This window comes from Salvelinus sp. IW2-2015, linkage group LG9 (assembly GCF_002910315.2).
Source record: "Salvelinus sp. IW2-2015 linkage group LG9, ASM291031v2, whole genome shotgun sequence".
Taxonomy (NCBI): domain Eukaryota; kingdom Metazoa; phylum Chordata; class Actinopteri; order Salmoniformes; family Salmonidae; genus Salvelinus; species Salvelinus sp. IW2-2015.
In genome coordinates, this window is record NC_036849.1 from 376,361 (window position 1) to 404,345 (window position 27,985).

The 27,985-nt window shown below is 41.4% G+C and overlaps 1 protein-coding gene across 1 annotated transcript; it reads right to left on the minus strand.

The window, feature by feature from the left end:
* Positions 1–27,892, minus strand: LOC111968407 (prostaglandin E2 receptor EP2 subtype). Its single transcript, XM_023993897.2, has 2 exons — positions 26,527–27,892; positions 1–5,706 (listed from the first exon to the last, which is right to left on the minus strand). The coding sequence occupies exons 1-2, from the start codon at positions 27,340–27,342 to the stop codon at positions 5,437–5,439; spliced, it is 1,086 nt and encodes a 361-aa protein (XP_023849665.1). The 5' UTR covers positions 27,343–27,892; the 3' UTR covers positions 1–5,436.
* Between the last annotated feature and the right edge of the window lie 93 nt (positions 27,893–27,985).

A 27,985-nucleotide genomic window follows, 5' to 3' on the forward strand; every position in this document is an offset into this window, starting at 1 on the left:
TAATCTTTAGTGGTACCAGCTTTATTACGACACGTTACTAAAACATTGTTCATTTTGACAAAAAATTTACAAGAGTCAGCAATTGAGACACAATAGGTAGCATATAGTACCTGCTGCAAGCGACAAGACAAAAAAAGCACATACAATGACTATTTTCAAGCTGCCTTGCTTGAAATAATCATAGACCCCAATGGTACGTAGGTACAAGCGCCTGGAATGTGTCATGTTGGATTTACGTCAAGCCAACCACGTGTACATTTGATATGTGCAAAATGTACTAGTCAGCTAAACCCAAATGTAACCAGACAGGTTAAGTGAGTGGAATGGAACAATCACGTCTGGGAGGATGTCAGCTCTTGGCGACGAGTGTCAGTTTGGCAGACAAGGCATTGCCGTTGGTGATAAACTCGTTTCTCTCCAATGGGTGTCTGGCGTTCTCTGTCTCTTGTCAGAGCCCATGACTTAATCACATTCCCTCAAATTAACCCGCTGTGTGTGTGTTTCTGTTTGTATGTTCAGGTGGAGGGACAAGGTGGAGGCCCTTTGAAATGTGTCAAAGAAGTCTAAGGTGAGGGGAGAATGAACAAGGTAGTGAGAGAAAAAAAGGAGGGAGAGGGACTAAGAGAGAGTGGGTGACTGAGATAAATAAAATAGAGTGTAGATAACTGGCTTGTGATGGAACTCCACATGGGCAATGTCAACAGCAATCATAAAACTTCAGTTATTCTTTGATGCCTTAAAAATCAACATTGAACTACATAATTTATCTAAACGGAAACACATTGGCATTTGTACTAATATCATAGGCAAGGCTATGTCCCAAATGGCACCCTATTCTCTATATATTGCACTACTTTTGACCAGAGAGGAGGTATGTGCCTCTGTACTCCCATGCTTCTTTTCAGGAACTTGATTATATGAAACCAAACATCCTCCCACCACAAGGCAGGGGGCCTTAGGCCGTCTTACCAGACCAGACTTTAGCTACGGCATCTCCAACCTTAAAGCCTAGACAACTTCTTTGGGTGATGTTCATTAGGGCATGCAATGGAAAACGTTTTGCAACAAAAAACGAAATTGAGAAAAGTTCATGTTCATGTTGTCCCTCCCTGTTTCAGTTGGTTTTCTTATATTTGGTGCCTAATCAACACGACCCAGGACTGACACGAGACACAATATGTTTCAACATAGTCATTTCCCTCTGACTAACCACCTTCATTAAATCAATCGCAAGAGTAAACCGAATTAATCACGTTTGTAATCAAAATCGCATGCCTGTTCCTGTGGAGCCATCTCCAATGTAATTAATGCTATATAATTATGTTTATTTCGTTAGTGTTTGTGACTAGGGATCAATTTAAAGGGTCTGCATGTTGTTAATTCAATATGCTCTCCCAAAGGCAATTTAAGTGTCTGATTTGCTTGTGTAAGTTATATTGGTGGAGCTAGTGAAATCCCTGTTTGTTTTCATTATGAGAGAGTAATAGCTTTTTTTAAAGGGCTGGTTGGGAGTCTAACTTAGTTAACATACACATCTGGATGTCATCCATGACGTGGGTCTATGACAGGAAGTGGCGCTCCAGAACAGGTTTGACGGATAAGGGCTAGATGCATGCGCCAGGTGCATATTAACAGAAGCATTAACACACGCATACACACACACGCAGGCACATGTACATAATCACACATGCCTGACAAAGTTTAAAAGCTCAGTGCAATCAGGATCTTCCATAGGGTCTGACTATCTACATGTAAATGAGAATTTGTTCTCAGTCAACTTACCACGGCATCCCAACTTACCTGCTAAAATAAGGGTTAAATAAATAAACATTAACAACAGGTATAGGTACAGTTGAAGTCGGAAGTTTACATACACTTAGGTTGGATTCATAAATACATTTTTCAACCACTCCACAAATTTCTTGTTAATTAAGAAACTATAGTTTTGGCAAGTCAGTTAGGACATCTACTTTGTGCATGACACAAGTAATTTTTACAACAATTGTTTACAGACAGATTATTTAACTTATAATTCATTGTATCACAATTCCAGTGTGTCAGAAGTTTACATAGACTAAGTTGACTGTCATGGCTTTAGAAGCTTCTGATGGGCTAATTGACGTCATTTGGAGGTGTACCTGTGGATGTATTTCAAGGCCTACCTTCAAACTCAGTGCCTCTTTGCTTGACATCATGGGGAAATCTAAATAAATCAAATTGTTGACCTCCAAGTCGGGTTCATCTTTGGGAGCAATTTCCAAACGCCTGAAGGTACCACATTCATCTGTACAAACAATAGTACGCAAATATAAACACCATGGGACCACGCAGCCGTCATACCGCTCAGGAAGAAGAAGCGTTCTGTCTCCTAGAGATGAACGTACAGCAAAGGACCTTGTGAAGATGGTGGAGGAAACAGGTACAAAAGTATCAATATCCACAGTAAAACGAGTCCTATATCGACATAACACGAAAGGCCGCTCAGCAAGGAAGAAGCCACTGCTCCAAAACCGACCATAAAAAAGCCAGACTGTACTTTTTGGAGAAATGTCCTCTGGTCTGATGAAACAAAAATAGAAATGTTTGGCCATACCATCGTTATGTCTGGACGAAAAAGGGGGAGGCTTGCAAGCCGAAGAACACCATCCCAACCGTGAAGCACGGGGGTGGCAGCATCATGTTGTGGGGGTGCTTTTCTGCAGGAGGGACTGGTGCACTTCACAAAATAGATGGCATCATGAGGCAGGAAAATTATGTGGATATATTGAAGCAACATCTCAAGACATCAGTCAGGAAGTTAAAGCTTGGTCGCAAATGGCTCTTCCAAATGGACAATGACCCCAAGCACACTTTCAAAGTTGTGGCAAAATGGCTTAAGGACAACAAAGTCAAGGTATTGGAGTTGCCATCAAAAAGCCCTGACCTCAACCCTATCGAATATTTGTGGGCAGAACTGAAAAAGCGTGTGCGAGCAAGGAGGCCTACAAACCTGACTCAGTTACACCATCTCTGTCAGGAGGAATGGGCCAAGAATTCACCGAACTTATTGTGGGAAGCTTGTGGAAGGCTACCCGAAACGTTTGACCCAAGTTAAACAATTTAAAGACAATGCTACCAAATACTAATTGAGTGTATGTAAACTTCTGACCCACTTAGAATGTGATGAAAGAAATGAAAGCTGAAAGAAATAATTCTCTACTATTATTCTGACATTTCACATTCTTAAAATAAATAGGTGATCCTAACTGAGACAGGGAATGTTTACTAGGATTAAATGTCAGGTATTGTGAAAAACTGAGTTTATATGTATTTGGCTAAGGTCCGACTTCAACTGTAGAGGTAGGATTTCTTGCTGATATCATGTTTTTTCAGTGCCATCTCTTTGACATTAGCTAGGTTTCCATCCAATTGGCGACAGATTTTCATGCAAATATTCTAAAATCCATATGAAAACAACATGCGCATTTTCCCACCAGAGATGTGTTTCCAACAAATTGACTTGTTACGGATAAAACAATGTGTGTATTCCCATGTACCGAATAAAAAGTTAAATGGGTTTCCATCGCATTTTCAACTCTACTGATGGTCTTGTCACAAAAAAGTTGCGTTATATAGCGAATGTGTCCACTCTGGTCTTGGCACGTACACACTAGCTAATAGCTCGCACTCGCAGATACAGTGCGGGTATAGCCTAAATTATGACATTATTATGGACAAAATAGCAAGATTGTTTTTTATTTGTCAAACGGCAGCCAAGCATGAATCATCATGTCACCAGAATAAGACCCTCGATATGTATTGGAAATGAAAAAAACGTTTCCACTGCCATTTCTTGCATAATAAATGTTACAGACACAAAAAAATCCCACATTGTCTGGCGTATTGTCGTGTCGACATTTGAAATGTTTACCAACAAATATTATTTTTCCATCAGGCCTGTCGTGACATTTTTTATATGACATATACTTTAGTCACATAAAAAGGTTTACTGACACACACACACGAACGACACATTTACAACTGCGCACTGAACATTCATGAGTACCTTGTCACCAGGTACACTAACACATCAATGAGATCTGAGAGCTGGGACACATAATAAATACTCAAGCTGTCCTTTCAACTGGCCTTCCTGGTTAAATAAAGGTGAAATAAAATAAAACACTAAGGTACCTCATAAGAGTACAGACGAAACCTCCTCTCATAGCACAATTCTCATAACACAACCACATTCATTTGTTTGATAAAAAATGTAAACGTTACAAGACGAAATGTCACTCTCGAGCTATTACCCTTTGACCGTTTGAGGTGAGTACCCAGTGGGGTGAATGGGGAAAGGTCAACGGGTCATAGCTGCAGGGAGAGGGGATAGTGTATGTGTGTGTCAGACCTGGGCTCAAATACATGTATTTGATTTTTTGTTATCTGTGTACCGTATTTTAGTATTTTTTACTCAAATACAGTACAAATACAGTACTAATATTTTAATGTGTCCCGAATCAACTACTTCTATTGGATAGCCTACTATAAATAGCCTACTATTTGAAAGTATTTCCAAATACCTATTTCCAAATACATTATTTCAAATACCAAACAGACCTGGTTGAAATGCATGGTAGTATTTAAATATTTATTTACGAAATACATGCAAATACTTTCCAAGGTTATTTCCAAATACATTACAATATTATACTACTTGTGTTTTCGGGAAAAAAATACCAAATGCTTACATCCAAATGTCTTTGAAAGTATTTGAAATACCCTAAATAGTATTTGAACATAGGTCTGGAGTGTGTGAATCTTGCTTGGATTACATGGATGACTCTGACTTTTCTGATAACAATTCCCAAAACCACAAGGATTCCATTGGATAGCTGAAGGAACATCTCAATAGAAAGAATTCATGTAAACTTCTCTGGGAGTCCCAGGGTGTGGTAACAGGGCACGGTGGCAACAATGCATGCATCTGGAGCATGATCAACTCACATAGAATAAACAGTCCTTATCTGATTTAGTCCCTTCAGTGATGTGAATCCTGGTTTGCTGTCCTTGTAGTGGCCTCTGATTTGAGAGTCCAGGCTGTAAAAACAAATAATGGGCAGTACTTTTAAGAACGTGACCCTGTACTGCAACTCCATTCTCCTCAGAGTTGGAGTCTAACTGCCAGTCAAATGTCTGTTGCTGGCCTCCGGAGGCTTCCAATATGAGCCTCAGAGCCTGTTCCAAAACAAGCAAGCAGCAGCCTACGTTTGCAGGAATGTGTAGGTTGCCGCTCCACTTGTCCAGAAGTTGCCCCTAAGTAGCTACACACACACACCCCACATCCCTGCAATGTAACCAAACCACTAGGCAGGCAGCACATTTGGGCAGTGGCACTATTCTGAGTGGCTTCTCCCTTCAGAGACAACATACAAGGCCCCAATTAGGTCCAGTACATCAAAGGGTGAACTCGGAGACAGCACTGGGATGGCACAGCTCCAGCTGGGCGTGCGTCTGCTTCCCCAGGGAGGACTTGAAGAAAGACTCCCTGGACCGCAGGAGGGGCGTCTTGCACAGGGCTCCCCAGAAGAAGCGCAGCACTGATGGGCTGAGGAAGATGAACACCCAGGGGTCCACGATGGAGTTGGTTGAGAGAAAGAGGAGGGCGATGAGGTCCATCTTGTGGCTCTCCTTCCTCTGCCCCGTGGAGTTGATATAAACACGGATCTAAGAGACAAGAGAGGAAGAGAAGACCCTGAATAATGAGTCCTGATCAAATGACTTACTGAGGAATCCCACCGCTGCCACCAACATCCAAAACAAAGGTAATGTGGTTTGGTAAGAAGAATGCCCCTCTCCCCACCTGTGTGATTACTACCTTTGAGGGTTTAGAGCTTGAGGTAGTCACCTCATATAAGCACTTGGGAGTACGGCTAGACAGTACACTGTCCTTCTCTCAGCACATATCAAAGTTGCAGGCTAAGGTTAAATCTAGACCTGGATTCGTAATCTCTCCTCTTTCACCCCAGCTGCCAAACTAACCCTGATTCAGATGACCATCCTACCCATGCTAGATTACGGAGATGTAATTTATAGATCAGTAGGTAAGCGTGCTCTCGAGCGGCTAGATGTTCTTTACCATTCAGCCATCAGATTTGCCACCAAAGCTCCTTATAGGACACATCACTGCACTCTATACTCCTCTGTAAACTGGTAATCTCTGTATACCTGTCACAAGACCCACTGGTTGATGCTTATTTATAAAACTCTCTTAGGCCTCACTACCCCCTGTCTAAGATACCTACTGCAGCCCTCATCCTCCACATACAACACCCGTTCTGCCAGTCACATTCTGGTAAAGGTCCCCAAAGCACACACATCCCTGGGTTGCTCCTCTTTTCAGTTCGCTGCAGCTAGCGACTGGAACAAGCTACAAAAAACACTCAAACTGGACAGTTTTATCTCCATCTCTTCATTCAAAGACTCAATCATGGACACTCTTACTGACAGTTGTGTCTGCTTCGCGTGATGTATTGTTGTCTCTACCTTCTTGCCTTTGTGCTGTTGTCTGTGCCCAATAATGTTTGTACTATGTTTTGTTGCTACCATGTTGTTGTCATGTGGTGTTGCGACCAAGCTTTTGTTGTCTTTGGTCTCTCTTTATGTAGTGTTGTGGTGTCTTTCTTGTTGTGATGTGTGTTTTGTCCGAGATTTTTAATCCCAGCCCCCGTCCCCGCAGGAGGCCTTTTGCCTTTTGGTAGACCGTCATTGTTAATAAGAATTTGTTCTTATTAAAAATTTTAAAAACGGTCTAAGTGCGGGATCCTTGCCTGAAGCTGGTGTAGTGGGTACAGCACATACTGCAGCACATATTCCCCACCCCAGCGTGGGTACTAATCACAGTCCCACCACTATTCCGCATCTCCCCATCTGTTTCCCCACTCATTTAATCCTCTCTGTCTGAATAAAATTTAAATACACAAAACATTATCTTTAAAACAAAGTGTGTGATCCCACCGATGCTACCGGCCGTCTCAACATGCTGTCACCACCAATCACTAGCAAGGCTTAACATCTGATTCTCCAAGCTCTCGCAAACATCTTTGTTCTTCCATTCTCCCAAAAGTCAAAGAGACCAGAATGTAATCCTTGCCTGCTCCTAACCAGCCAAACCACATTCCTTGAATCCTTTTTGAAACCCTTGTTTTGGAGATTAGCGTCAATGTCAGATTATTGAAAACAGATCGTCTTTGGTGGAAACAAAAGCTTCAGAAGCTAATAATTCATTAAATCTGGAGTTATACAAAAAAAAAAAAAATTGTAATAAATAAATATTGAAACATATTTGATGTAGTGGGTCGGGTCACTTGACCCGAAATACAGAAAGTATTCACACCCCTTGACTTTTTCCACATTTTGTTGTCTTACAGCCTGAATTTAAAATTGATTAAATTGTGTCACTGGTCTACACACAATAACCCATCATGTCAAAGTGGAATTATGTTTTTACAAATTAATTAAAAAAATGAAAGCTGAAATGTCTCGAGTCAATACGTATTCAACCACTTTGTTATGGCAAGCCTAAATAATTTCAGGAGTCAAAATGTGCTTAACAAGCCACTTAATAAGTTGCATGGACTCACTCTGTGCAATAATAGGGTTTAACATAATTTTTGAATGACTACCTCATCTCTGTACCCCACATATACAATATCTGTAAAGATCCCTCAGTTGAGCAGTGAATTTCAAACACAGATTCAACCAAAAAGACAAGGAGGTTTTCCAATGCCTTGCAAAGTGCACCTATCAGTAAATGGGTAAAAAAAATGTAAAAAGAAGACACTGAAAAACCCTTTGATCCACATGGAAAACTAAAGGCATAGAAACCGTAAATGTCTTGGTAACAGGAAATACATTAATTTACATGAAAGAAATTAAAAAGTAATTTTGGACTGATCAATGTAGATAGTTTCAAATACATGCAATGTAAAAGTTACATCACAAAACTTATATTTGAAATATTTTGGACATTACAGCAACCTAGAGCGAATCTTATTTGAATCAGAAAATGATGTTAATATGATAGGGAAGATAAATACAATCTTGCAGAGAGCATATCCAACTGACAATCTCTTAGAAAAAAAATATGAACTATTGGAACCAAGACTTAAAAAGAACTGATGTTGGCACAAGATGGAGGGAAAGTTTGAGCATAACTAACAAAATTACAGTTAACTAAAATGTACGCTTAATCCAGTATAACTAAATGTATAGAATTTTTTTATACAAGAGACAAAATGCAAAATTTTTACAGCACAATGGGAAAACATTTATTAATTAAAATACTGAAAGTGCCGGGGCTACGGAGAGGAACAAAATGGTGCAGTTACAGACCATGTAGCAGAAAGTGATGGGGGTGTGTGCTAGTGGGTCTGGGCAGGTGGGATGTAGTTGATGTTTGTATGATGTGTGTGTGTGTGTGTGTTTGTGTTTTGTATTGCTTATAAAAGATCTAATAAAAAAAGTACAACAAAAATGAATTAATAACCCTTTGAGTGTGGTGAAGTTATTATTTACACTTTGGATGGTATATCAATACACCCAGTCACTACAAAGATACAGGTGTCCTTCCTAACTCAGTTGCCAAAGAGGAAAGAAACCGCTCAGGGATTTCACCACAAGGCCAATAGCAAAAATAAGGGAATTAGAGCTAAACAGGCAAAATCCTAGAGGAAAACCTGGTTCAGTCTGCTTTCCAACAGACACTGTAAGACAAATTCACCTTTCAGCAAGACAATAACCTAAACCACAAGGCCAAATATACACTGGAGTTGCTTCCTAAGACAACATTGAATGTTTCTGAGTGGCCTAGTTACAGTTTTGACTTACAAACCTCTTAAGGACCTTTTTTTTCAATTTTCGCCTAAAATGTCACACCCAAATGGAAACACTTTGAAGTTTGCTGAAATGTGAAATTAATGTAGGAGAATATAACACATTAGATCTGGTAAAAGATAATACAAACAAAAAAACATGTGTTTTCAATTAAGTTTAAGTTTACACACTCCCAGGAATGTCATACATGATGGATCATTAGCTTAAACACTGGCCATCTAGATGTGTGAAAGTTAGACGGGGTGGCTGTGGAGCCAGAGAGCAGGGGTTCAAACTGTAGAACCCAGTTCTTATGTATGATTTTATCAAACAAAACTATGCTACATTTTATCTCTGGGACCCTCGGGATGACAAATCAGAGCAAAATTACTGAAGCACATTATTTACCATCAGAGGTGAATGTATCAAACCAGTTGCCGTGAGAAAGGTTTTTTGCTGTTGTGCACTCTCCTCAAACATTAGCATGGTATTTCTTCACTGTAGTAGCTACTGTAAATTGGACAGTGCAGTTAGATTAACAATAATTTAAGCTTTATGGGCATATAAGACATGTCTATGTCCTGGAAAGTTTGCTGTTACTTACAACGTCATACTAATCATTAGTGCACATTAGCTCAACCGTCCCGGTATAGCGACACCGATCCCGGAGAGATTAAATCGGCTTGAAAATCTATAGCAAGAAAATGGCTATCTACAGTAGCGATAATCAACAACCAACTTCACAGAGCTTAAAGAATTTTAAAATAATAATTTTGAATTCAGGCAAATTGTAGAATAAGTCAAAGAGTATGAATAGTTTCTGAAGGCACTGTAGCTATTCCACATGCTAAATGGCAAAGAGCCGAAAAGGTATTTACGGGAATGAAACAAGATTTGGTCAGGTACACATTTCCACCGGACTGTCTGTCGCTAGATACCTTATAACAGTTGCTATTTTCTAAATTAAAGTCAAATAAAGTATATTATTTTTGGAGAAAATGACATCAATTTCCCTCTTAAGTAATTCCACAATAATGATCGGAAAATGTAACCAACCATCTCACAGGTTTTTATTACTCTTGGTATTAGTGAAACAGTGGAGATGCACATTCCTCGACCGAGCACACACACACAAACTGTATGCTGCTAAACTGTGTGTACTGTTGGGGTTTCCCAGTGTGACTCAAGAGTGCTGTGTCCAGTAAAAGTGAAAGTATTCTAGACTCTTTTGGGGCAATTTCCTGAAACATCTATCATTACGACAATATCCTGTGGGTGGAACTAGCAGTGTGAACAACCCTGAGTAGAGTGGAAAAACACCACAGCCATGCCTGTACGAGACCTTAGATTACACAAATTACAATGGGGCAACATAATGAGCTGAACTCTACTGTGTGAATTGTTGACAGAGAGTTATTATAATATCAGTCTGCATTATGCAAACGCAGTAACGCCTTTATAAGTACCTCCAGATGAACACTTTGTGTTGAACTTGTTGATTCTCCAAGACTCTTTCTCAATAGTCTTCCATGGTGTCCTTTCTCCATGCCCTCTCAGAACACATTGGGGAAGAACACCCATGGTTCCTCCCTTCTGACCTCCTTCAATGCATTTTGAGTAGGAAGCGATGAGTTAGGACTTGAGAAATCGAGCAAAGATCATTGAGAAATGGCTTACATGTACATTTGGTATCTCCCTCCCCCAACCGAGTTGCCATTTTGTTTGCCAATAATCAGGCTGTTAGGGAACACCACCTTAATCCCAGGGTTTAATACTAAATAACAAATATTTCATAGAACTCCTTTATATTCTCTACTAATTATGTTTGTCAGAACCCTATGTGCCCTCGATCTGGAACAAACTGTCTGGATTGTGTAATTATTGATTAGGTAGAGAACACTTTGGGCAGATATTGAGGAGACATGCAGAAACCTGTATTCTCAGTCAGTGTCTTATTGCAACAGTGAAATGCTGTTTAATTATTAATCATTTCATCGGTGCCTGAGGGCACAGTAACGAGGGAAAGTCGAGCAAGCAGTGCTCTCACAGGCAGGATCCGGTTTCATCGACAGCAGGCAGACGTAGAGTATAGGCGCCAACCCCACAGGGGGGGTCTGACTGTTTGCATTACCATAGAGTGCCCTATATTGCCTATAAGACTACCTCTGAGTGATAAGATAGACATTAACCAAAAAGTGGGAGATAAGTTTTAAAAAAGCCTAAGATTCTCATTTATCCCCATTTACCACCTTCAACGTATTGGTTGTTATCAATAAGTGTCACAATAGGGTGTCCGAACGAAATGGTATGTTTGAAATGGAAAAAATGATGACGTTATTGATGACAACCTATACAAGTTGCGTGGTTAACAAGCGTACTTTTATGTGGGATCCTATGTTTTGCCTGATAAGCCAGGCCGATGTTCCGCTTGATATATATACGGTGGGTTGGAGCGTCATTGGGCATCCATGTGTTTGTGTCTTGGGCTTTTTTTGCTTTGTACACTCCCATAGGGGCAGGCACCTTGTCAATTTAGCAGTAGAGCATTTCTTGGTAACAAGTCTATTTAATAAATCGATGCATCTCTTCCATCATATGAAGCGGGGGTTGGTTGAGATGGAAACTTGGTCCCACTGTTAGTTCACTGGCCTCTATGTGACCCTGATGAAGCTCTAATTGAAGATGAGAATTATAGATAGTATCTTCATTGGTGTTGTGCATTTATAGGTATAATGCATTGTGGTATGGTAATAATGCATTCACTTGTAATAATGTTTGACCCCATCGGCCATGTTTGAATACCCTCACTTACATTCTAAATAGTACCCAAAATAAAACGTTTTATATTATGAGAAATTTTGCATGCTTTAAATGCCAGGATGTCATACTATTTTAGGGTTTTAATCTAGTAGAATTGTCTGCATAGTATGTGGGATGATTAGTATGTCGTTTTAGTAAGCAAAGTAAGACAGATTTAGGAAACAGCAATCATAAAAAAGTCCAAAGTCAACTTTTTTTTACAAAAGTGTTTAGGTTTTGTGAGGGACTGGTGGGTGTCATTTGGTTTCCTGCCTACATGACGCATAATGTGACCTACTAGAGGATACCATTCCGCCCACCTCATTGCTGTCTACTTAATTTCTCTCCTATTAAAGTGTATTTCAATACACTAATACACTTCATGTAAGTGTTGAACTACATACACTTGTGTAATGTGTTTATATCATAGCACAACTGGGTCCCTATAGGAATAGCGTAAGTTGGTGAAGAAAACTGGGAAACTGACATGAAGAGCACATGTTCAACTTAATAATAAAAAACATGTTTTCCCCATCTCAAGGAGGTTAAATAAAAAAAAATACAATAGTAAGTCGAAAATCAAATAAAATGTTGTCACATGTGCTGAATACAACAGGTGTAAGACCTTACAGTGAAATGCTTGCTTACAAGCTCTTAACCAACAAATACACTTTAATAGGAGAGAAATTAACTTAGGGATAGGCCCCTTTTTTCTCCATTTCCTGTCTGAATGACGTGCCCAAAGTAAACTGCCTGTAGCTCAGGCCCTGAAGCCAGGATATGCATATAATTGGTACCATTGGAAAGAAAACACTTTTTGTAGTGTTTGTGGAAATGTTAAAATAATGTAGGAGAATATAACACAATAGATATGGTAGGAGAAAATCCAAAGAAAAACCAACCAGAATTAAGAGAGACCATCCTCTTAGAAATGCAAGAGAAAGGTCATATTCTAAATTAGTTACTCCCTGGATGCAATTCCTATGGCTTCCACAGGGTGTCAACAGTCTATGTTCAAGGTTTTAGGCTTGTAACTTTAAAAACAAATAAGAAATAACATTTTTAGTAGAAGGACACAACCTTGGAAATTCGTGTTTGAGCACGCCATGAAGAAATTACACACCTGCTAAAATCGGCTTCCTATTGAACATACTTCTTTCCGAAATAAATATTATATTTTGATTACATTTTAGGATATCTGAGGAGTAAATAGAAACGTATTTTGACTGGTTGAAACAAAGTTTAGGGGTAGATTTTTAGATTCCTTTAACGGCAAGTTGAACGAGTGGATTACTCAAATCAATGGCGCCAACTAAACAGACTTTTTGGGATATAAAGAAGGATTTTATCTAACAAAACGACACTACATGTTATAGCTGGGACCCTTTGGATGACAAATCAGAGGAAGATTTTCAAAAAGTAAGTGAATATTTAATCGTTATATATGAATGTATGAAACCTGGAAAAATATTTTGTTAAGTAATTAAAAAATAAATAAAAGTAACAAATAATTAAACAGCAGCAGTAAAATAACAATAGCGAGGCTATATACAGGGGGTACCGGTAAAGAGTCAATGTGCGGGGGCACCGGTTAGTCGAGGTAATTGAGGTAATATGTACATGTAGGTAGAGTTAAAGTGGCTATGCATAGATAATAAACAGAGTAGTAGCAGCGTAAAAGAGGGGTCTGGGTAAACCTTTGATTAGCTGTTCAGGAGTCTTATGGCTTGCGAGTAGAAGCTATTAAGAAGCCTTTTGGACCTAGACTTGGCGCTCCGGTACCGCTTGCTGTGCGGTAGCAGAGAGAACAGTTCATGACTAGGATGGCCAGAGTTTTTGACCATTTTTAGGGCCTTCCTCTGACACCGCCTGGTATAGAGTTCCTGGATGAAAGGAAGCTTGGTCCCTGTGATGAAATGGGCCATTGCGTGCCTTGCGGTCGGAGGCCGAGCTGTTGCCATACCAGGCAGTGATGCAACCAGTCAGGATGCTCTCGATGGTGTAGGTGTAGAACCATTTGAGGATCTGAGGACCCATGTCAAATATTTTTTGTCTCTTGAGGGGGAATAGGCTTTGTAGTGCCCTCTTCACGACTGTCTTAGTGTATTTGGACCATGTTAGTTTGTTGGTGATGTGGACACCAAGGAACTTGAAGCTCTCAACCTGCTCTACTACAGCCCCGTCGATGAGAATGGGGTTGCGCTCGGTCCTCCTTTTTCTGTAGTCACAACCATCTCCTTTGTCTTGATCACGTTGAGGGAGAGGTTGTTGTCCTTGCACCACACAGCCACATCTCTGACCTCCTCCCTATAGGCTGTCTCATCGTTGTTGGTGATCAGGCCAACCACTGTTGTGTCAACGGCAAACTTGATGATGGTGTTGGAGTCGTGTCTGGCTATGCAGTCATGAGTGAACAGGGAGTACAGGAGAGGACTGAGCATGCATCCCTGAGGGTCCCCCGTGTTGAGGATCAGCGTGGTGGATGTGTTGTTACCTACCGTTACCACCTTGGGGCGGCCCGTCAGGAAGTCCAGGATCCAGTTGCAAAGGGAGGTGTTTAGTCCCAGGGTCCTTAGCTTAGTGATGAGCTTTGAGGGCACTATGGTGTTGAACCCTGAGCTGTAGTCAATGAATAGCATTCTCACATAGGTGTTCCTTTTGTCCAGGTGGAAAAGGGCAGTGTGGAGCGCAATAGAGACTGCATCATCTGTGGATCTGTTGGAGTGGTATGCAAATTGGAGTGGGTCTAGGGATTCTGGGATAATGGTCCCATGACCAGCCTTTCAAAGCACTTCATGGCTACAGACATGAGTGCTATGAGTCGGTAGTCATTTAGGCAGGTTACCTTAGTGTTCTTGGGCACACGGACTATGGTGGTCTGCTTGAAACATGTTGGTAATACAGACTCAAATAGGGACAGGTTGAAAATGTCAGTGAAGACACTTGCCAGTTGGTCAGCACATGCTCAGAGTACACGTCCTGGTAATCTGTCTGGCCTTGTGAATATTGACCTGTATAAAGGTCTTACTCACATTGGCTACGGATGACATTAATGCTGAAACTAAGGAATAGATAGATAGAGGAGGCAATCAATAAAGTGATGGAGTCCAGGTGAGTCCAATGAAGCTCTTAATGCGCGTAATGATGGTGACAGGTGTGCGTAATGATGGGCAGCCTGGCGCCCTCAAGCACCAGAGAGGGAGAGCGGGAGCAGGCGTGACAGTACCCTCCCCCCTCTATGGGCGCCACCCGGCGTCCCACCTCGGCGAGCCTGACAGAGGCCAGCAGAGGCGTGGGAGCCTGACAAGCTGGCTGAGGCATGACGTGGGATGGGAGCCTGCCGAGCCAACCGAAGCAAGAAAAGCTCTCGAACCAGCTACGGCATGGAAGCCTGACAAGCCAGCTGAGGCATCCCCGGTTCCTTTGGCAGCGGCACCCGAATCCAACCAAAACAAAAAACTCCCTGATTCCAATATTGGTGTCAGCATTCTATGAGGACAGATGCTGGGAGACGAGAAGCAAGTACAGGGAGTGAATATTTAATAAATAACACATTAAACAAAACACGGACAGCGTCTGGACAAGGGAAACATAACGACATTAATGCTGACACGGGATCAAACTGAGGAATAGACAGATATAGAGGAGGCAATCAATAAAGTGATGAGTCCAGGTGAGTCCAATGAAGCGCTGATGCGCGTAATGGTGGTGACAGGTGTGCGTAAAGATGGGCAGCCTGGCGCCCTCGAGCCCCAGAGAGCGGGAGCAGGCGTGACACATTAACTCTTTAGAACCCAGTGGCAGTCAACAGCCTTTCTTTAAATTACTATAGCGGCCGTGATTGGCCTTGTTTTCCAAACAATAATATCTTTGTCAATATCTCTAAATTAACTTGCTAACAACCTGTTGTCGTATTCGCGTGGCTGTTGTCATCAACCAGAAACAGGGTTTGCTGTTATTTAAAAAATAAAATCGCTTCATTACTTAAAATGACCGTGCTGAAGCGGACACGACTTTTCACTGTGAAAGAGGTTGTATCTCTATGGTGGTTGGTGATACGGATTCGGACACATCCTTGCACTTTGAAAAGCGATGATGTGGAGGTGAGTGAAAAATGTAAACAGCAGATATACTGTATGTTTGGTGTTGTCGATGTTTGATGCCGTGAAACTTGGGGAATAGCTCTAAGATTAGCATGTAGCATGTAGCATGTCATGATAACTTTGTTGGTATAGGCGAGCACATCATTGGTGGAGCTCGAATGATTGCGCTCTGTCTCATGGAAATAGTTGCAGTGTTTAGCTGTATATAGTCAGCTAACTAGTTGGTTGTTTTGTCTTGTTCACATCGATGTATATCATATGGAAATGGCCTGCTGCTTGCTATAGCTAGCTAGCTAGCAAACTATTTAGTCTGTCAGACAAGAAAAGCTGTATGTGGTGGTAAATTTGAGCTGCGCTCACGAAACGTCAACTCAGCTGTCACACAGACAAACAGCTAACTAGCCACCGAAATGAAGGCTGGAGTAATTTGTGTTTTCTGTTGTCTTTAGGTTATGGTTTGTCATGTTTGCTAGGTGCAGATATTCAAATGCTATATATTGCCTCGTTTTCATATTATTTGACAGCTTAGCTGTCGTGTTAGGGTAGATGCCCGTGAAGTGGAGCTCATATGATGAGTTGGATATATGTTTACATAGCTAGCTAACAAGTTGCTTGTTTTGTCCTGTTTCTACCAATGCAATTCATTTGGAAACTGTCCCAGCTTCGTAATTAATCAGCTAAAATTGGCAAACTTTATAGTTAGTCTGTCAGGCAAGAAAGCAAGTGTTGATTGGGGGGGGGGGGGGGGGGGGATTGGAAGGTGTGTAACTGTATCACACAATTTATTATGGAAACCCCTTATTAGGAAGAGTGTCTATGGTTGATTTAAAGATAGGAAGGAAGACAGACAGCGTGAGAGAGAGAGATTATGTTTCTGACCACAATTGTACCGTATTTGTTGATCCTCTCCTCTCCCTCTGTTACTCTGTTCCTCTAAGTCAGTGAAAGCAAATGAAGGGATATGGAGAGTAAGGGCTCAGGAGAAAAAGGCAGGGAGGATGAGGAGTTAGAGATGATTGGAGGGATAGAGATGTGGAGTGGGGAGGGGAGCGAGAGGAGAGGAGAGTGTAGGGAGAGGAACATGGAGAGGAAGAGGGAGGGCACACCCAAGAGGGGAGCCTACGTTTCCATGGACTGTGTCTGCCCCAAGTCCCACCATTCACCCTTGTACCATACTGCCTGGGCCTGAAGTGACAGTGGCAGGGGTTTTGAAGTTGTTTTAAAAAATGGTAGGAACTTACACTATATGACTAAAAGTATGTGGACACCTGCTCGTCGAACATTTCATTCTAAAATCATGGGCGTTTAAAAATATATATATATATTTCACCTTTATTTAACCAGGTAGGCCAGTTGAGAAAAAGTTATCATTTACAACTGCGACCTGGCCAAGATAAAGCAAAGCGACACAAACAACAACACGGAGTTACACATGGAATAAACAAACGTACAGTCAATAACACAATAGAAAACAATCTATATACAGTGTGTGCAAATGAGGTAAGGCAATAAATAGGCCGTAGTGGCGAAGTAATTACAATTTAGCAATTAAACACTGGAGTGATAGATGTGCAGAAGATGAATTAATATGGAGTTGGTCCCCCCTTTGCTGCTATAACATCCTCCCCTTTTCTGGGGAGGCTTTCCACTAGATGTTGGTACATTGCTGCAATAACATCCTCCCCTCTTCTGGGAAGGCTTTCCACTAGATGTTGGAACATTGATCCGGGGACTTGTTTTCATTCAGCCACAAGAGCATTAGTGAGGTCGGGCACTGATGTTGGGTGATTAGGGCTGCCAAACCCAGATTGGTCCGTTGGACTACCAGATGGTTAAGCGTGATTCATCACTCCAGAGAACGCGTTTCTACTGCTCCAGAGTCCAATGGCGGCAAGCTTTACACCACTCCAGCCGACACTTGGCATTGTGCATGGTGAATCTTAGGCTTGTGTGCGGCTGCTCGGCCATGGAAACCCATTTCATGAAGCTATTGACGAACAGTTCTTGTGCTGACGTTGCTTCCAGAGGCAGTTTGGAACTCGGTAGTGAGTGTTGCAACCAAGGAAAGACGATTTGTATGTGCTACACGCTTCAGCAGTTGACGATCCCATTCTGTGAGCTTGTGTGGCCTATCAGTTCGTGGCTGAGCCATTGTTGCTCCTAGATGTTTCAAATTCACAATAACAGCACTTACAGTTGACCGGGGCAGCTCTAGTAGAGCAGAAATTTGACGAACTGACTTGTTGGAAAGGAGGCATCCTATGACGGTGCCATGTTGACAGTCACTGAGCTCTTCAGTATGGCCAATCTACTGCTAATGTTTGATTGTATACACCCGTCAGCAACAGAATCCACTAATTTGAAGGGCTGTCCACATACTTTTGTATATATAGTATGTATCTGTTCCAGAGCTTGTAATGGATTACAACAAGAAAATGGGCTGGGTTGTCCATCTCAACAAACTGAGGATCTATTACAATGTTGGACGCACAGGCAGAAAATGGTGGAAGTATGTGTTTTGGGAGGATGCTCAATATTGCCATCATAACATATTGCATGTAGCAAACAGCTACAGTTGAAGTCGGAAGTTTACATACACCTCAGCCAAATACATTTAAACTCAGTTTTTCACAATTCCTGACATTTAATCCTAGTAAAAATTCCCTGTCTTAGGTCAGTAAGGATCACCACTTTATTTTAAGAATGTGAAATGTCAGAATAATAGTAGAGAGAATTATTTATTTCAGCTTTGATTTCTTTCATCACATTCTCAGCGGGTCAGAAGTTTACATACACTAAATTAGTATTTGGTAGCATTGCCTTTAAATTGTTTAACTTGGGTGAAACGTTTCAGGTAGCCTTCCACAAGCTTCCCACAATAAGTTAGGTGAATTTTGGCCCATTCCTCCTGACAGAGCTGGTGTAACTGAGTTAGGTTTGTAGGCCTTCTTGCTCGCGCACGCTTTTTCAGTTCTGCCCACAAATTTTCTATAGGATTGAGGTCAGGGCTTTGTGATGGTCACTCCAATACCTTGACTTTGTTGTCCTTAAGCCATTTTGCCACAACTTTGGAAGCATGCTTGGGGCCATTGTCCATTTGGAAGACCCATTTGCGACCAAGCTTTAACTTGGCTCTGTCGCAGCCGGCCGCGACCGGGAGGTCCATGGGGCGACGCACAATTGGCCTAGCGTCGTCCGGGTTAGGGAGGGTTTGTCCGGTAGGGATATCCTTGTCTCATCGCACTCCTGTGGCGGGCCGGGCGCAGTGCGCGCTAACCAAGGTCGCCAGGTGCACGGTGTTATCTCCGACACGTTGGTGCGGCTGGCTTCCCGGGTTGGATGGCTTGGATGGCTGTGTTAAGAAGCAGTGCGGCTTGGTTGGGTTGTGTTTCGGAGGACGCATGGCTTTCGACCTTTGTCTCTCCCGAGCCCGTACGGGAGTTGTAGCGATGAGACAAGATAGTAACTACTAACAATTGGATACCACGAAATTGGGGAGAAAAAGGGGGTAAAATAAAAAATCAATAATAATAATAACAATTTAAAAAAATTCATGATGCCATATATTTTGTGAAGTGCACCAGTCCCTCCTGCAGCAAAGCACCCCCACAACATGACGCTGCCACCCCCGTGCTTCACGGTTGGGATGGTGTTGTTCGGCTTGCAAGCCTCCCCCTTTTTCCTCCAAACATAATGATGGTCATTATGGCAAAACAGTTCTATTTTTGTTTCATCAGACCAGAGGACATTTATCCAAAAAGTACGATCTTTGTCCCCATGTGCAGTTGCAAACCGTAGTCTGGCTTTTTTCATGGCGGTTATGGAGTAGGGGCTTCTTCCTTACTAAGCAGCCTTTCAGGTTATGTCGATATAGGACTCGTTTTACTGTGGATATAGATACTTTTGTACCGGTTTCCTCCAGCATCTTCACAAGGTCCTTTGCTGTTGTTCTGGGTTCAAAGTGCGTTCATCTCTATGAGACAGAATGTGTCTCCTTCCTGAGCGGTATGACGGCTGCGTGGTCCCATGGTGTTTATACTTGCGTACTATTGTTTGTACAGATGAACGTAGTACCTTCAGGCATTTGGAAATAGCTCCCAAGGATGAACCAGACCTGTGGAGGTCTACAATTGTTTTCTGAGGTTTTGGCTGATTTATTTTGATGTCAAGCAAAGAGGCACTGAGTTTGAAGGTAGGCCTTGAAATACATCCACAGGTACACCTCCAATTGACTCAAATGATGTCAATTAGTCAATCAGAAGCTTCTAAAGCCATGACAACATTTTCTGGAATTTTCCAAGCTGTTTAAAGGCACAGGCAACTCAGTGTATGTAAACTTCTGACCCACTGGAATTGTGATACAGTGAATTATAAGTGAAAAAATCTCTGTAAACAGTTTTTGGAAAAATTACTTGTCATGCACAAAGTAGATGTCCTAACCGACTTGCCAAAACTATAATTTGTTTACAAGAAATTTGTGGAGTGGTTGAAAAATGAGTTTTAATGACTTCAACCTAAATGTATATAAACTTCCGACTTCAACTATACATGACCCACAGCATGGTCAAACAAGGTAATGTTTCCAACATTTTCAGACTACTAAACAACTATTGATTTAGAACCACAGCGAGTTACCGCAAGTAGCAAAGAAAACAGGAGCTGCCTTCACTAATCAACATCATCTAATCACCTATGCTTGGTATAAAACAGTGACAACGAAAATATACCAAAAACTATTTAGTCCAGTCAGCATAAGCTAAATATGATGTGGCTGTCCATGGTACTGATTTGTGTTGTTAGTGTGTGCGTAGAAAAAACATATTGACTCACCCTACCCCCTATGCCAATGCCATCCTCCTCTTTCATGTTGCCTAAATGGTCCACTGTTATACAGTAAACACTTTTAGTTTTTGTTGTCCTAGGCTACTTGGCTAAACTACTTGCTCGCTAACCTAACTTCCTTTCATGTGCAACGATACGCCACGCCAGCTAGTTAACATTAGCCTACTACATCTTGTAGTTGATGATCTTCATCCTCTCAGGCCAGGGGCAGAAAGGCCACAACACAACGACATGCAACAATTAAATGTGTTTCTGTCAATAATGACATTTGGCTTGTGATGTGATTGGTCTGAAGCCAAATCCAAACTGGCTTCCCTGACATTTTTTTTTGCAATCGACACTACAGGTGGCAACAATGTCATACTCTTTTTGATCAGACAGCATCAGATAGATACTCCACACATACTAAGACAGAGGGGCGCTGTTTCGTTCGCTCGGATGGATGCTTTCTCCACTGAGATACACTTCAATTTGCATGCTGAATGTATGAAACAAAAAGATACATTGTGTTTTTTTCTTGGTATATTTTCTTGGTAAATTCTTCCTTTGGCATCCATGAATATACGCCACTGATAGATACGCATTGGGCGTATTTTTGACAGATATCCTTAAGGATATTACAAGGTTAAAAAAGGAACCTTAAACCTCTTAGATGTAAAGTCCCCTGTTTTGGGGACCTGTGTGGTTCTGGTACCGGTTTCGACTGACATTTTTCAGTTTCGACCGACACCCGAGATTGAAATGGCTTGCATTGAGCGGCAGCCATGATACTCATGGACACAGGAGTATGTCTGAAACCAGGATGTGAAACCTGACACCACATGAAGCTGGGATGTCCCTCCAACCATTTAATTCGCTATTCCGATTGTCCATCAACTCCTGGCTGAACCCTATGTCACAGCCACTAACAACAATATGCCTGAAATCCTTACCTGGTAACCCAGCAGGAGATTGCAGTTTCGTCGCTGTAACACATTCAGAGATCGATTCATAGCCATTCATATAAAATAATTTATAGACTTTAAATGAACACCACTTTCTGTTTGTCATAGATGGAAATTATTAATATGAAAGGCGGGTTCCTAACAAGTTCAGGAAGCCAAGCTAGGCTCTGAGAAATTCACAGCGATGGGGGCAGACGGTTTGATCAAGAGAGACCTTTAGAAAATATGCACATTTTCTCTAACACTCAATACACAAATATGTATTTTAAAGTTATAAGGATGGTGATTTTTTTGTTGTCATTTTATATATTGATTATACTCTATTTAGGAAGAGAAAAAAAGCCTTATTCATAGTTTTGTTGAATAGGAAATACATCAGATACTTATATCATATTTGTACTGTGTACTTGAGCTTTTGTCCTCAAAAGTAACTAGACTTCAGCAATTTAAAACATTTTTTTACCAGAAAGGTGAGATTTTATCCTTTCTTGGAGTATTTAGAATTACTAGTTATTTTTTATGGCCCTCATGATAAATAATTACGTTTGGGGAGTACGTAGATGATATTTTTGATTACATTTAAGAGGTTTTAAGGTTAATTTAAGAACCCATACTCTGCCATCAGTTTGTTTTTAAACGTTTGTAGTGCTTTTGAGAACCCTTTTTAAAAAGAGTGGTTTGTTTGCTTTGGAACCAGCAGTGAGCTCGTGATTAAAGGGCGCTTGTATGTATAATTCGAATGGAGACCATTGGTTCAAAGACGCACTGGAGGTGGGAAGTGCACGGATGGTTGGAGACACGGCAGGTGAGAGACGACTTGCAACGGATCGACGTGAAAGGTGGGTAAATGGTAGCTATTCACTAGCTAACAATAATAATTCAAACTATTATTTAAAAAAAACAGTACAATCAAATCAAATGTTATTTGTCACATGCGCCAAATACAACAGGTATACAACCTTACAGTGAAATGCTTACTTACAAGCCCTTAACCAACAATGCAGTTAAGAAAAATAAGTGTTAAGTAAAAAATCAAATAAATCAAATAGAAAAACAACAAATAATTAAAGAGCAACTTTAATTCAGCACTACGGTACCGAGTCAATGTGCGGGGGCACAGGTTAGTAGAGGTAATACGTACATGTAGGTAAACTGACTGCATCGATAATAAACAGAGTAGCAGCAGAGTAAAAATGGGGGTGAGGGGGGTCAATGCAAATAGTCCAGATAGCCTTTTGATTAACTGTTCAGGAGTCTTATGGCTTGGGGGTAGAAGCTGTTAAGAAGCCTTTTGGACCTAGACTTAGCACTCCAGGTACCGCTTGCCGTGTGGTAGCAGAGATAACAGTCTGACTAGCGTGGCTGGAGTCTTTGGCAATTTTTAGGGCCTTCCTCTGACAACGCCTGGTATAGAGGTCCTGGATGGTAGGAAGATTGGCCCCAGTGATGTACTGGGCCATACGCACTACCCTCTGTAGTGTCTTGTGGTCGGAGGCTGAGCAGTTGTCATACCAGGAGGTGATGCAACTAGTCAGGATGCTCTCGATGGTAGAACCTTCTGAGGAGCTATGCCAAATCTAGTAATGTACTCTGTTTTCATCAGCTAGCCAAGCTGTAATGTTAGCTGATAATTGTTGGTACGTTTTAGCTAATGTTTTGTGGTCCCGAGGGGCTCAGCGGTCTAAGGCACTGCATGCTAGAGGCGTCATTACAGACCCTGGTTCGATTCCAGGCTGTATCACAACCGGCCGTGATTGGAGTCTCGAAGGGAGGCGCACAATTGGCCCAGCGTCGTTAGGGTTTGGCCGGGGTAGGCCGTCATTGTAAATAAGAATTTGTTCTTAACTGACTTGGCTAGTTAAAAAAAAGAAAAGTTAGCTAGCTAGTGACAGTTACTGTAACTTTAGCTAGCTAGATTCAATATTTAGAAATGTTAGTCCTGAAATGTTAACCCTGATACACTCTCACCATCTCCTTCCATCCTCCTCCCTTCAAGACTTTAGTCCCTGTCTTATTCTGCCTCTGTCCAGTTACAGCATTAAAGCAGCAATGTGTAACTTTTTGGGTGACTTGACCAAATTCACATAGAAATGTGTGTTATAGATATGTGATTATCATTGAAAGCAAGTATAAGAAGTGGTAGATCTGTTCTATGTGTGCTGTTTCTATGCTTCATGTTCCTAAGTTTTTTACTTTTGGTTTTGTACACCAGCTTCAAACAGCTGAAAATACAATATTTTTGTTTATGGAAAATATATTTCACAGCGGTTTAGATGGTACAGTGACTCTACACTATACTTGCTTGTTTTGTCACATAAACTGAAATTAGGAAAACTATTAGAAGTTTAGCAACCAGGAAATGGAAGAGTTATTTCTGCATAGTGCATCTAAGTTGTTGAGAGTTTGGGTGCTGTGAGAAACTCAGCCTCCATAAACAGGTAAGACACACACGCACACACACACACACACACACACAGATGAACCAATCTAGGTTGTTAAACTTGCAACACAGGATACTGAGTTGTAAACTTGACAAAATATTTTAAACCCATGATAGACTCTCTCACCATCTCTTTCTATCCTCCTCCCTTTAGTCCTTGTCTTATCCTGCCCCTGCCCCTGCCCCTGCCCCTGTCCAGTTAAGTTTTAGAGAGTTTGGGAGCTGTGATAGAGAAATGTATCAACCTCCACAAACAGGTAAGACACACAGAGAGAGTGGGATGACCCAATGTAGGTAATGTTAAACTTGACAAAAAGAAGAATAAATAAATCACATTAGTGAGATGCATTTGATATTGAATACTCATGTTGTGTTTGTGTCTAATTTACAGTATGTCTATCAGGATGGTGCATTGGGGTGGCCTGTTCGGTCCTCAGCATTTCAGACCAAAGCAAGACAATGTTTAAAGCTCACTATGGATTTACAAACAGCTTAGCCTCTATAAAGTATTTGGATTGCATTTGCACTGTGATTGTGTGTTCTGTGTTATCCCTTTTGTCTTTTCCAATACTAACTAAATGGTGCTCATTCAAAAGTATTCCTCGTTGAAAGAACAGACGGGGAAGGGATATGTATGAATTCTTCAATTTTCCTACTCACATGAATTCACACACTAATAACCTTTTTAACACCATTGTTCCTACCCAGACCATAATGTGCTGGCTTGGATATTTCCTTCTCACATTGTTTATTCCATCACATTTCCAGCAGCATAACAAGACGAGTAAACCAGCTCCAATTGATTTTAATTTTGGAAATATGTTCCGAAGTATTCCCTTGCATTATAGAGAGACACGTGATCTTACAAAAACCCAAGCAAGGTTTGAAATGATTAGGTTAAATATTCTATCTGTTTGGCCTTCTTGCGGTCAATTTGCAATCTACAAATGATTTGTAATTACGTTCCCCGCCCCAACCATCCACTTAAGAGAAGAAGAAAAATAAAGAAAAAAAGATCAAATACATTTCAAAATCGTCCTGCGGTTGAATCTAGTTGATTATCCCTGCTCTATAATATTCTAATCCTGCCTTTTTATTACACACCCTCCAATTTAAGGTATCAAGGTCAGTGCAGCCATTTTGCTCCTCCCCTACCTCCTCAAAGAAGATAAAAGTGGGCTGTATATCACAGACAGGTTATGTATTTGCCAGCAGACGAATGAATAAATGCAAGGTTAGTAGTAATACTGTGTAAGGTGTGATCAGTTGTTAACTTACTGTTTGAAATATGACCTGAGTAAGCGTAATTTTTTTAATTTGTATCTTTTATTTGTTTTCTTCTTAGAGCGTGTAAAATTCCCTATACATAATCCCTTTGCCGGATGAGAGCCATGTACAGCTCTTCCTGGATGGAGAGCAGGTCCTAACTGAAGAGCCTAACCCTAAACCTGGGAATTTATGAGGGGGGTAAATTACCAACAAATGTTGAATGGCAAACTTTTTGCTGTAGAGAGGGATAGGGAAACCAGACTACATAGTAACGCGAGGTCGGTTGTAACAGCTAAATGACTCAAATTAGAAACCACTTAGAAAGCTCTTATTTGATGTGCTAATGCTTTGTTCGTGGCTCTACATGCCTATGAGTTTTATTATTGACCCATGAAATATTCTCCATGTATCTAAACATATCATTTTTATCAGTAAGATTAGTATTTTGATTGGTATGGTTGATAACAATAATTTTTATTGTATTTTTAGTATACGTTCCTATCTTGTTGTTGATACATGATCAAATATGAATGTTTGTCAACGGTTGACATTGTATCGGGGATGCAAACTGGTGAGGGTCCAAAAAGGTAACAAAAAATGTGCATATCATTTGCATATTTGCAGAGAATAACAAGTACATAATACATATTTGTACAATCTTAACAGTCTGGAAACATGTTTACGGTAGGCTGGCATTGCTTAATTTATTACATTGGTCAAATTTAATCCACAGACGTGTATTGTGCCATATCACAAAGTGTTGCTGTACTCATGAGCGGGACTATAGGCCTATTTGTTTGGCAAGACAGCTGTGCATGGCTGCATCTCGCTGTTGTCTATGTTTTGGTTATTTGGATCTCCATTCGCCTTTTGTTTACTGTTTACTGTTTACTGTTAATTGATGAGAAAGCCAGAGTTCCCTCCCCTCTGACCTTCTCCAATGGGTTTGGAGAAGGGGGCGAGAAGAGGACACGAGGAGCATGCAACTGAGATTCTTCCAGGGAGAATATCTGTCTGCGCCTCTCCTTTTTTAAAAGGTTCCTCAGGGAAAAGGTTCCTGGAGGCCCTTTAGGTGTTCTGCTGGTGTTGCAATCTGAAAAACCCCTAAAGGTGCCTCCAGGAACCTTTTTTTAAGAGTGTAACTACCGCTTATCAATTGAGAAATAAAATGTTGCTTGATTCAATTGTGCAAAAAAAAAATATCAGTGTTAGTCAAGTAAGTGAACACCCGGGAGGAGAATAGTATAACTTTTAGAAAAACAATTGTTTAACTTACCACCAGAGGTAGGGAGCAAATCACAAATATCACCGTCATGAACACCAGTACTATAAGATGTTCGACCTCTTCGGCCATGGAGAGGACTCTCCGGTCCTTCTTACTCCGAGTTGTCACGGATCCCCCGTTTAGTTTGCGCCTCCGGTACATCAAAACCAGATGGTAAACAACAAAGGCGTTACAAGCCGATATAGCGAGGACTAGGATGAGCATAACGGTTGCGTAAAGGACGGGATAAACTCGGTCTTCCGGCATTAACGGATTCATGTCAATGAAACACCACGTCCCCGGGCAGTACTGCACGTAGTCCCCAAAACCCAAAAAAGGCATGAGGCAAAACACACCGCAAACTAAATAGATGAATGGAATGGTGATGTATCCACAACGTGTGGTGATGTGCCGCCCGTAGAAGTATGGACATCCGATGGAGAGGCATCGCTCAAGCGCCATTGCGAAGAGGACAGATAACGTGGCCAAGCTGAAAAAAGTCATACAGAATCCAAAATACTCACACATTGCGGGAGGGTTACTGTCAATCATAGAAATAATGGTGGTATTAAAGGAGTAGGCTGCCAGGACGAAAGGGCTGACCAGACAGGTGCCCATCAAGTCAGTGACGACCAGCGTGGTGACCAGGACGTGGAAGAGCGACAGTCGCTGCCGGCTCTTGTCCTTCCTGCGACGGATCTCCAGAAGGATCAAAGCGGCCAAGTTCCCTATCACTCCGGCTGAGAACATTATCGCGCTGGTGCGCGGGTTCCCATTGTCGATGTGCAGGTTGCTGTGGCATGGGTCCTTCTCGGTGTCGTTTGCCATAGGAAGAGTTTTGCCTCCGTCCAAGACTTCAGTGCTGATTGGGTGAGATTCCAAAACGATTCACTGTTCCTGAGAATAAGACAGTGCTTTTGTTTCAGCACATCAAACATAAAAAGCGCAAAGTGAAGTATACCAACTTCTATTCCTCTTATGAAATAAAGTTTGTGCCTTTGTTTTGCTTTGCTGTGATCCGGAGCTTGTGATGCGAGATCATGCTACAATTTGATCGAGTATGGAGCCGCGCGCTTTCTCTCTCCACCTTTTCTTCACACAAATTACAACTCTGGCGAAGTCTTGATTCAAAAAATATAGGCACACTTTGCCCTACTTCTATATTGTTTCCTGTCCAGAGAAAAAAATGACAAAAAAGTCTGAACCAGCCCATGTGTTGTCATTCCGTCCATTATTTAAGGGTCTATGTTTTGCCGGCGTTTGTTTTTCTTTGGTAAGGATAACGCGGGTGTTCTGCGTGAGTGAGCCATGGGTTCCTCTCCCTGAATGAGCTGTTTGAGCGAAGTAATGCAGGGACGTCACCGACATGTCGACACACCCTCTCCTCCAATACAGAGGTGGAAAGATTTTAGTCAGAAGAGTGGCACACTCAAGTACAGTTGGAGCTGATTGAGCTGAATGTCATGGTAAT

Coding starts and splice junctions, on each gene's coding strand:
- LOC111968407 (XM_023993897.2), bottom strand. CDS start 27,342: ATGGCAAACGACACCGAGAAGGACCCATGCCACAGCAACCTGCACATC. Junction 5,707..26,526: donor TTTGCTCCCTACCTCTGGTG/GTAAGTTAAACA, acceptor CTTGTCTCTTAG/ATCCGTGTTTATATCAACTC.